We start from the raw sequence: 11,168 nt of genomic DNA on the forward strand, positions 1-11,168 counted from the left end.
ATTGCCACTGGTGGTTAGTGGCTGAACATTAGACAGTGCAGATATAGAACATTTCCATGTTCAGTATATATACAACAGATATTTAATATTTAACCTTGTCCTCTTTCCATGGGCACTGGTCCACCTCCTTGCATTCCCACTTGGGCTTGCATGACTCCTAGAAAATAAAGGGCAAGGAAAAACATATTTGGTCTGTAGAAAAAAACAATAGTGGCTTAGTTTACAAATGTCATCATTTTTTCCCACAAAGGAGAAGCATATGATGGAAGATGATAACTATCATCCATCCATGCAGAGAAACAGAAGATGAAATCTATCAGGACATCATACTTCAGTGACAAATGAGCTCAGAAGAAATATTTCATCTCAATTACCAAAATTTTGGCAGAAAGCCCTTTAATGGCGAAAAACAATGCCTATTACCCACAAGCCTCCTCTCATGGGAGGCAGTATGACTCTTAGGGTATTTTATAAATGTGTGGCTATATTATTTAGTTCTGACAAAGCTCTTTAGGGGCATGGTTAACCCTGAATGAGATGGTACCAGGGATACTAGGTGGCCTACAAAGTATGAGGAAATCGAAAACCTTTCAAATGACTCACTGAACATTCATACAAAGGAAAAGCTATCTGTTGCCATCTTAACCTAGAATCTGAATCTGAATCTGTTTTATTTGTAAACATAAGTTATATGTACTGTTTTTGTATATATACACTGACTTTTCTAGAAATGCAATTTCTTAGTAAATTATGGAGACTCCAATTAGTAGCATGATACCTCACTATTTAGGAAAACCACATCAATAGTCCTTGTGGTATTTGAATTACCAAAGCAAACATTACTATAACAGAGAGTAATCAATACACCACAAATCCTTGTCTGATCCCTTCCACATAGCAATAACTCTCTTTTCCTCAAAGGAGCAAGAAATGCTCTTGAGTGGGGACAAAAGGAAAGCTGATTTGTTTGCAGTTAATTAATACTTCCTTAAAATAGAAAGTATACATCACACTGTCCCTATTTCATTGAACTTGGTAAGCACTAAAAAATTTAGGGATTAAGTACCCAGAGAACTGGGTGCTAGTCTAGCTCTTGCTACTAAGTAACTGGGATTCTGAACAAGTGCCTCAATAAAATTACTACATTCCTGACTTCCTCATCTGTAAAATGAACAAGTTGTTCCAAATGGCAGTCCTCAGAAGGTGGCCCCCAGCTAGACAAGCTACATCACTACCAACAAGAAAAATGCAAACACTGAAAATTCTCAGGTTTTGCATCTCAGATTTATTAAATTATAGTTGGCAGAAGGGACCATCAACCTGCATTTTATAGGCCCTTCAGGTGATTCTAACACACAGTAAAGTTTGAAACCACTGATCTAAAATTATTTGAAAGCTTCCTTCCAGTCACAACGTTCCATTCCATTGAATTCAGACCAATTACCAACACAACGCAACGGCTTAGAATATGAGGAAAAGATAGCAGAAGGCATTATGAGCATAATTTCCCACATTAAAAAAATTATATGTAACACCTTAATTTGTACAGGCTAACTTCCCAATGGTGTAACTGGTAGTCAGATTGTAGGAATCTTTCATGTTATACTACTTGCTTGAAAGGTTGAAAACCTTCCTATTTCTATCAATGATGTATGAGTACAAACTGCTTTACAAATATTGTCCTCTTCTTTGAAACGTGGCACTGATGAGCGTTTAGTAGCATTTTATTTTTACGTTATTTGTAACCCCAAACCATAAAGGAGGCTGTTGTTGTTGGCCATCTGGCTTTGCTCTTTTACAAAGCTCTTAAGCAGTTTCTTCCTGCATGTTTCTATAAGTTGTTTTTTTTTCTTCTTAGTAATTTTCAAGCTCTGTAGGATAGCTAAAAAAATTCCCAAGACATTTTAATGAATTCATAAATATATATACTATAAACTCAACATCCCTTGAAAGTTAATTATTTTAATTTTATGGATACACTCAGTTTTGCTTTTAGGTTCTTTTTTGGGGGTGTTTTTATTGTTAAGAAATTTTTTGTGCCTGGTGCTAGGGACTGAACATGAGACTTTGGACATGGTAGACAAGTGCTTTACCACTAAGCTACATCCCCATCTTCATTCATTTCCTCTTCTTTTTTTTTAAGATTTATTTATTTATTATGTATACAGCATTCTGTCTGCATGCCAGAAGAGGGCACCAGATCTCATTACAGATGGTTGTGAGCCACCATGTGGTTGCTGGGAATTGAACTCAGGACCTTTGGAAGAGCAGCCAGTGCTCTTAACCTCTGAGCCATCTCTCCAGCCCTCATTTCCTCTTCTTGATGTCTTGTAGTTTATTATTTTTCTAATTAATTAGTAGCAGTATGGAATTTACTTTATTGGTTAGTAACATGGGTATTTAGAATATTCATTTTCCTTTAGACACCACCTTTACTATTTCTCATACGTATTTGTATGGAATATAAACATATATTACTTTTTGTTTTAATTTATACTATTTATGATTTTTTTAATTCCTCTTTAAATAGCTATAGTATGTTTCTTAATTTTCCAAGTCAAAACTTCTTCCCACTCACCTTTTAATTATTTCTAATTTTATTGGTTTAAAACCAAACTATGTGATCTGTAAAAATCTCTATAGAAAAGGTACTGATATAGTCTATGCTAACATTTCATGACAAGGTAAGTACAGAAATGGAGAGCAGATAGAAATCTCTATGAATTTGACACTATTGTGACATCCAAGTGTGTGGTCAGCACACGTGTCTCCCTTAAGATTTCATTTAGCTGGTGGTGACATATGCCTCTAATCCCAGTACTTGGGCATCTGAATTAGAGGGATTGCCAAGTTTGAGGCCAGCTCCAGCTACACAGCAAGATCTTTTCTTCCAAATAATACAAAACAAAGTCTTCAACCTAGAACACGTTATAATTACACATATATTTTATGTATTTTATATCAAGATCCTATTATTAAACAGGTAACTGCACTTCAGCAGTTGCTATTATAAATCCTCGGCAAAGAAATAAAATAGTAAAGACTTTAACTGAAAGTTACCTGCAGGGGCTAAAGAACCAGGGCCAGGTCCTGCTACAGCTGCAGCCATTTGCACTGGGGCAGGTACTCCACCTGGCATAGAAGCTTGCATCAGAGTTGCACCATTGACATGCATTCCGCCCTGACCAAGAGAAAAACAAGTGTGAGCAAGTCTCTGCAGCCTCAGCATTAGGTTTATCACATACTCTGAATTCCAAAGAAGCAAACTGAAGTACGTGGCTTGAGCCTGGTTATACGAATGCAGTTAAAATGAAGCATATGCCTACTATAGAGGCTAATGTAGTCTTATCCATGTGGCAAGGCAGCAAATAACAACCCATCCTTGACATCACTGACTGGTGCCTAAAAATAAGTTGAAAATGTACCTTATGTTTAAGACAAAAAAGGGACTGAGACTTCAAAAAAATCTTGCTGGTACTGTATTTTTATGAAAAAAATTTATGAAAAAAAAATTTCAAGCTTTAATAATTTCTGTCCTTGGATGTAACTTTCTTGAATGTGTATATAATTTGTAAATGATACATTAAATTGCCTGAGAGAAAGGGAATGTAATCTTTTCATGAGGCATTCCATAGAGAACTATGCACATCTTTGGAATGTAAAGAACTGCAAAAAATAAAGTTTTTTAAAAATCAAACTCAGTTTGGAGTCTTGAGTTCAGTACTATCCTACCCTTTCTGCATGTCTCTGCAGTCTGTATATAGTACAACAGTTTACTAATAAAGTGACGAATGAGATTCAGAGTAGAGATGCTTCTCATATCGGCTGCTTCTTAAAGCAACAGCAGTGGTTTACCTGTTGGATAAAGTCCAAAACAGCATGGATCCCAATAGCTCATGACTGGTTCACATGTTCACCCCTGACCTTATCATTGTGAGTGGTGATGGTAAAGGGAGTGAAATGTACTGGCACTCTTGTTTTCTTCAGATACATTTCAAGACCTCTAGTGGATATTCAAAGCCTTATATATTTTTTAACTTGTCTGTATATATCACTGCTTTTCTCTATGGTTCATTTTAGAGGTTTACAACAATAACTAAAAATAGAACTCCTCCCCCAAGACATGGTTTCTCTATGTAACAGTATTGGCTGTCCCGAACACTGAGTAGACCAGGCAGAGATTCACCTGCCTTTGCCTCCCGATTTCTGCAATTAAAGGTGTGCACCACCACCGCATTGCTCTCTGCCTCTCAAGTGCTAGGATTAATGGTATGTATCACCAAATTTGGCTAACCTATTAACCAGTTAAATTTTTTTTCAAGCCAGGAATAGTGGTGCATGCCTTTAATCACAGCATTCAGGAGGCAGAGACAGGTGGATCTTTGTGAGTTACGAAGTCAGCCTGGTCTACATAATGATTTCTAGGACTGTCCCAAAGCCATATAGAGACCCTGTCATATATATATATTTCCCTCAATTTTTTTGTGTCCACATGTACACCCTAGCACGCACGTGGAGGTCAGACATCAGAAGACAACTTGCATAAGTTTTCTTTTTCCACTATATATGACTCCTGGGGATTGAACTAAGGTTGTCAGGTGTGGCAATAAGCTCCTTTTATCTATTGAGCCATCTTGTCATCCATCCATCCATCCATCCATCCATCCATCCATCCATCCATCCATCCATCCATCCATCCAGTGTGTGTGTGTATACTATGGCACACTTGAGGACAATTTGCAGGAATACATTCTCTCCTTCCATAATGTGTCTCCCAGTGATTGAACTCAGGTTGTCAGGCCTGATAGTAAGCATTCTTATTTTCTGAACCATTTGCAGTCCCCCAGTCTTGGTTTCTTTTTTTGGAGGTAGGGTCTCAAATATCCCAGAGAGACTTCAGTTTTGCTAGGTAGCCAAGGATGACCTTGAATCCTGATCTACCTGCCTTCATCTTACAAGTGCTAATATTACAAGCACCACCATGCCTGTTCCTATCAGTGGCTTTATAAGTAAGGTTTTCCTGGAATACAATCAGATACGTTTACATATTAGCTCACATTACAGAAATGATAAGAGCTTTTAAAGGCAACGATATTTACTGAGTTTCTTAAGAAAATGTTTACAAATTTTTGCCTTATGCCATCATAGGATTCATCCACATTTACCTCGGCCCACCCAGTAGGTGAAAAATTGTGGCTTATTTTAGTTTATATTTTTAGACTGAATACTTAATTTCAGTTTTGTGAACTGTTTATGCTTACAATTCATTTTGGTATTTTTAAAAATAATTTATAAGCTTTTTTGCTTATGAAAAAGAGATATAGCCGGGTGGTGGTGGTGCACACCTTTAATCCCAGCACTTGGGAGGCAGAAAGAACTCTGTGAGTTTGAGGTCAGCCTGGTCTACAAAGGGAGTTCCAGGACTTTGTAACAGCTAGGACTGATACACAGAGAAACCTGTCTCAAAAAACCAAAAGAAAGAAAAAAAAGAAAAATAGAGATATAAAGATATAAACAACATAACTTCCTATGTGGCTTTCATCTACACCTCATATTTCTACTCCTTAAATAACTACTCAGAATTCTTATACACATTTAAAATGTTTATATTTGGGCTTGAAAGATGTCTCAATGCTTATAAACACTTGTTTCGCTTGCAGAGGACTTGGGTTCTGTTCCCCGCATCCACATGGAAGCTCAAAATAGTCTGTATCTCTAATTCTAGGAACGCTGACATCCTCTTCTGGCCTCCTTGGACGCTTCATGCACAGTGTACTTACATATATGCATAAAAACAGATATACATAACATAAATCTTTAAAACATACTTATAAATATTGAACTATTTTTGCATTTCACTTTAAAGTTTGAGAACTTATGCTAATATATATATCCATACGGAAAATGTTTCCATATTTACTTCATTTTACTTTCTGTATGCCATTATATTTTTGAGTTATCTGTGCTGATACCACATATTCTTGCCCACCTTAATATTATATGGCATTAGGTTTCTAAAGGTCATTTCTATTCATACATGTAGTTTAACTGTTTAAGGTTTTCCATTGGATATATACCAAATTTTCTCCACTTTTTACTAATCAACATTTCATGTGTTTGTAATATTTGCTACTATTATATGACAATAGACATCTTTGAGCATGACCACTCTAAATTCTAAATAGTCTTTATTTAGAATTAATCTTTTGCCCATCATATGTGTGACAAATCCTTTTCCCATTTTGTCTTTAGTGTTTAGTTCCTTTTCTTTATATAAACGTCAACCTTAAGATGTATTAAATTTTTATGTCTATAGGGTTACAATCATGCTTTTGAATATGTGCTTGGTCCTTTGTTATTGCTGAGAATGGAGGCAGTAAAAATGCTTGCCTCATTTTGCTGCTATGCAGATTAAATGAGATAACAAGGAATACTGAAGTGATAATCACAGTGGCAGATATACACACCCACAAAAAATTAGCTTACTAGAAAAGGGTTTACAGGAAGAATCTCTATTTTATTAACTTGGAATGGAATCTACACTCTTTCAGGTAGCATGTGCTCTGCAATCTGGAAATTTCTCTTATGCCTAAGAATTTTAATTACCAGCTCTGATTCCTGCTGTTTCTTCTCTCAATATTCCCCTGGAAAGAAAATAACATTTTAAGACAGATAAAAAAAAATACTGTAGAATAAAACCCTACCAAAGATTGAGCCTGAGGGGCCTGAGGATTCTGCTGGTTCATTGAAACATTGGGTCCTGAGCCAGGCCCAGCAACATGGACTGGCTGAGGGTTGCCTGAAATCAGCGTTGGGATATTTGTCTGGCGATGCAGAATTTTCTAAAAAGTGAAAAGATACATCTATGAGCTCTCTGTTTAACAAGCCAATCAGGCAGTTCTTATCCCACTCAAAGAACATCCTACTATTTCCATATAAGAATCAGAAACACTCACCAGGGCAATCTCAGGATCCACAATTCTCATCACTACCTGTGCTTGTAGCAAAGCATACGCCAGCTGAGGATTCTGAAGCAACATGTTTCGTGCTTCCTGGGGACTATTCTGGACACAGAGCTGAGAAGGTAAGAAAATTCACCTTCAGGGTCAATACTAAGAATATGATAATGATTTGAGCCATTTCATCTCATAAATGTAATATTCAAGACAATCTCAGTTACTATTGATTTTCTTTATGAGACAGTGTTTTATGTATCCCATTTTGGTATTGAACTCACTGTGACCCTTCTGCCTCAGCATGCCAAGTGGTGATACTAAGGCACACAACATCATGTGATTTAGCACAACACCTGGTGATTTAGCACTGATTTTGACATTGAACAAAAAAAAAATCTTGGCCATGGCAGGCAAGAAAAAGTACTTATAATATGGTAATATTATCACTTATGGGCAAAGCTATAATTTAACATCTATGGGGGCACGAAAAAATGCTGGACAGTTTGTGTATAAAAACAGCTCTGTGTATAAAACGTGGAAGACGTAGTGTCTACAGACTCAATTACTTAAGCCCAGGGAATTATGTTCATTAACTCCTTGAAAAGCTGATGTAAATTGTTTTGTTTATAACCTAATGCCTCCTCCCACCTTCATCTGTTTCATCAGCTCAAACATCTGTTCTGGTGGAAGACTAGCAACTGCTTTGCTAATAGATTCAGGGGCATCCTCGGGGTTGATGGTCTCTCCATAAGGCGACTCAATGACAGGTGCACCAGTGCCAAGGCCTGATTAGGAAGAAAGCAAACAACAAAGTTAGGAAGGCAAAATAACACCTTAAGTCATTTCAAGTGTCTATTTTCCAGAGTGTCTGTGAGCACCAACCGTAACTTGAAACTCTGGAAATGAAAAGTAAGTCACGGAAGGAAAAGTCAGCAAAGGAAAGTGACAGTATACCTTCTGCTCTTAGAGGATAGCAGACACAATGATAATGCCATTACTGATTTCGTTGACAAGTCACTTCAGAAGAAAAGCATTTAAACAGACAAAGACATTAATTTCAAGGATTTGTGGAACTGCCTTTAGGCTTGGTGGACCTGAACTCCCCTTAAACTAGAAACCAACTCCTAGGGAAGAGAAGGATTTCTAAAGCCAAGTTGCTTAAACATACACATCAGGTAAATACACTCAGGTACCTCAGGGGCTAACCACCCTCAGCATCTTCTAAAGCATAATCACAAATGGAAAACTTGCATTGCCTCATCTTCAGTAACTTGTAATGGATATGGTTTGGATTTATACTCACTTTTGAGTTCCTCTTTGTTCTTTTCACTGGCAGCATTATCCACTCGAAGTGCTCGCCCACTGAATTCGCGACCATTCAGGTTCCGCATGGCACTAAGGGCCGTCTCTTGGTCTTGGTATTCACAGAAGCCATAACCCTTTGGTTTTCCTGTCTCCCTATCATACACCAATCTGAAGAGCAAAACCAAATATCAGGAACAAATACTACATACGTACAGACTGACTTCCTGCTAACATTGGCATGTTCGAATTTAGCCCACAGTAAGATACCCTTGTAGCAGACAGCTTTTTATGAGTTCGAGGCCAGCCTGGCTAAAGAATGAGTTCCAAGGCTGGGCGGTGCTGATGCACACCTTTAATCCCAGCACTCGGGAGGCAGAGGCAGGTGGGTCTCTGTGAGTTCGAGGCCAGCCTGGCTAAAGAAGGAGTTCCAAGGCTGGGCGGTGGTGATGCACATCTTTAATCCCAGCACTCGGGAAGCAGAGGCAGGTGGGTCTCTGTGAGTTTGAGGCCAGCCTGGTCTACAACAGCTAGTTCCAGGACAGGCTCCAAAGTCACAGAGAAACCCTGTCTCGAAAAACCATAAAAAAAAGAAAAAGGAAAAAACAAAAAAAGATACCCTTCTAACTCTGCTTTTGTGTTTTTGAAACATTTTTAATGAAAGAAATCTCTCAGCTAAGACTGGATCTGAATAATAAAGCATGTATATTTATCACAAAATCTGTGGTGATTTTTAAGGATCTCCCATGAATATCTTAAAAGAGGATCTCACCTGAAACTAACAACAGGCCCAACCTCAGAGAAGATGTCCTTCAGCTGTTCTTCAGTAGCTTCATAAGGAATGTTTCCCACTAAGGAACAGATAATACATTAAAATGCTGGGACAGTAAGGAGCTCTTTGGTGAGCAAGTAAACAGTAGGCTTTCTAGTTTTATCAATAAATATGTAGCAACTGACTGAATGTTCTTCAAAACCCCACTTCCACTGTTTCTTTTCAGACCTCAGAACAGAGCCAGAGACTAAATAAAAAAGATGTCTTCCAAACAGTTCTTGGACAGATATGACAACTAGCATGTTTCCCCTAACTTTGATGAAAATCAATGTTTAAGCACTGGTATTTACCCACAGAACTGTGAGTTCAGCCAGTGACTACCAAAACCAGAAACTAAAGGGGGTGGGCTCATGTCTTTATTTCTACGCATAAACACACTTGTGGAGGGGTAGCCATGAATAGGGGAGGCCTTTTAAAAAGCACTGCTTTGGCACGTTTCTTCCAAACAGTGCTTCTGGTTCTTTCTGAGAGTCTTACATGTAGCTCTGGCTCGCCTTGTTATGTAGTTCTAGGCTGGCCTGGAATTCGAGGCAATTCTACAGCCTCCAAAACGTGCTTAAAAGCAAGACACATATTTTAGAAGTAACTCGTTTAAATCTTAAAAATTGCTTAGTTTCGCTTCTCTAAAATGTCCCTGAGCTTTAATCAATCATTCATTCATTCATTCACAACCCACCTCAAGATGCCAGGTGGCCGCTACCACTATGGTTGGATGAAACGTTACAAGTAAAAAGCAAGCGATATTACGCGTTTATGAGAGGGCGGGAAGTGGATATAGGGTCGATGGCTTCAGAATAAAATCTGTATTTTGGGCTAAGAGAAGCAGCACGGAACAGGGACGCTCTGTTTCCACGCACCTTTTCTCCTAAAAAATAACTGAGAATCATGAAGGGGAAAACGCAGAGAAGACCAACGCTAGAGTCTAGCTCCCTGAACCACACTGCGGAAAATCTCCAATACCTTGGAGCCAAGGTGTCGTGGGGGGGCGGGGGGGGGGGGGGAGTCTGTTAGCCCACGAGTACACCAGGCTGCCGCGTCAAAGGACAGCGGCGAAGCGGCACGCCCGCCCCGACACCCGCTCCAGCTGGGGACCACAGGGGATGTCCCTCCCTGCCCGGAGAGGCGCCACCGAAATCCTCTCACCGAATACAGAACGCAGAGAACGATCCACCGCAGGGTCTCTAACAGGCAAACCCGCCATGGCTCACCCCCTGAGGTGGCTTCCGGTGCGCCTAAACACACTTCCGTGGGAGAACGAGCCCGGGGCCGAGCGCGCCTCCGTCCGGTGGGAGCCGGAAGCACCTGGACGGAGCCGCCGCGGATCCCGCTCCCCGCGTCACGCTGTGTGGGTTCCCGCTTAGCATTTGGTCCGGGGGCGGGCCGACAGGCTAGTGGGAAGGGCTAAGGGCTGGGGAAAGGGGCGTTGTCCAAGCGTCGCGGGGCGGGGCTATGCTAATTTGAAGGCTCTGCGTTTGCTGTCTTTCCCTCTCTGTCATTTCAGCTGGCTCTCACCCCAGCCTTTAAAAGCCACGCTGTAGCGGCTTTATAACAGGGAAGTCATTTGCTATCAGCTCTGGCACTCTCGTCTCAGGTCTATCTTACTGGAAATGCGGAGGCCTTCCCCAGTAGCATACATCCTATTATTTTGTTGAGACTTGGCTGAACGGAGGGAGAGCTGAGACAGGCTGCAGAATGAGAGGACTCGCAAAGTCTAGTACCAGCAATTAATAAGAGAGCCTAGGGAGAACGAACTGTGCTCTCTCATATAGCCCCTGGGTTCCAGATTCTTATTGCTGGTGGAGTGTGGATATTAGTAGAGAAGCTTTGAAACGATGGAAAATGCCATTGGCTGTGGTTGTGCACACTCCAGGGATACTGCAGGAACGGTTGCTAACCTGCCACTGGGGTTGGATGAAATCCAGAGTAGGTATCCTGAGGAGAATAGGATTAAAGGAAGAACAATGGAAGGAGTCAATAGCACTGCCACCTGAGAAAATCTATCTGGTAAAGGAAGTCCAAAGTAGTACAATAAGCACAGAATTGGAGGCATGGGCTTAAAAATATTAATTCCATGGACT

At 39.9% G+C, this 11,168-nt stretch overlaps 1 protein-coding gene across 4 annotated transcripts in view; it reads right to left on the reverse strand.

Annotated features, from left to right (window-relative positions):
* The window catches only part of LOC121436862 (cleavage stimulation factor subunit 2), a 35,785-nt gene extending 25,366 nt beyond the window's left edge, over positions 1–10,419 (reverse strand). For 3 of the 4 annotated variants that reach the window (XM_041636764.1, XM_041636763.1, XM_041636765.1), the window contains exons 1-8: positions 10,234–10,417; positions 9,031–9,109; positions 8,260–8,429; positions 7,605–7,741; positions 6,957–7,076; positions 6,705–6,842; positions 3,061–3,181; positions 95–157 (exon numbers count right to left, since the gene is read on the reverse strand). In XM_041636764.1, coding sequence (XP_041492698.1) covers positions 95–157; positions 3,061–3,181; positions 6,705–6,842; positions 6,957–7,076; positions 7,605–7,741; positions 8,260–8,429; positions 9,031–9,109; positions 10,234–10,291 — 886 coding nt within the window. In that variant the 5' untranslated portion in view covers positions 10,292–10,417. Of the gene's footprint in view, positions 1–94; positions 158–3,060; positions 3,182–6,704; positions 6,843–6,956; positions 7,077–7,604; positions 7,742–8,259; positions 8,430–9,030; positions 9,110–10,233 lie in introns of all 4 variants that reach the window. The other variant, XM_041636766.1, reaches the window with a different exon arrangement.
* Positions 10,420–11,168: the final 749 nt, after the last annotated feature.

This window comes from Microtus oregoni, unplaced genomic scaffold (assembly GCF_018167655.1).
Source record: "Microtus oregoni isolate MIOR12 unplaced genomic scaffold, Mior012 000050F_004, whole genome shotgun sequence".
NCBI lineage: Eukaryota > Metazoa > Chordata > Mammalia > Rodentia > Cricetidae > Microtus > Microtus oregoni.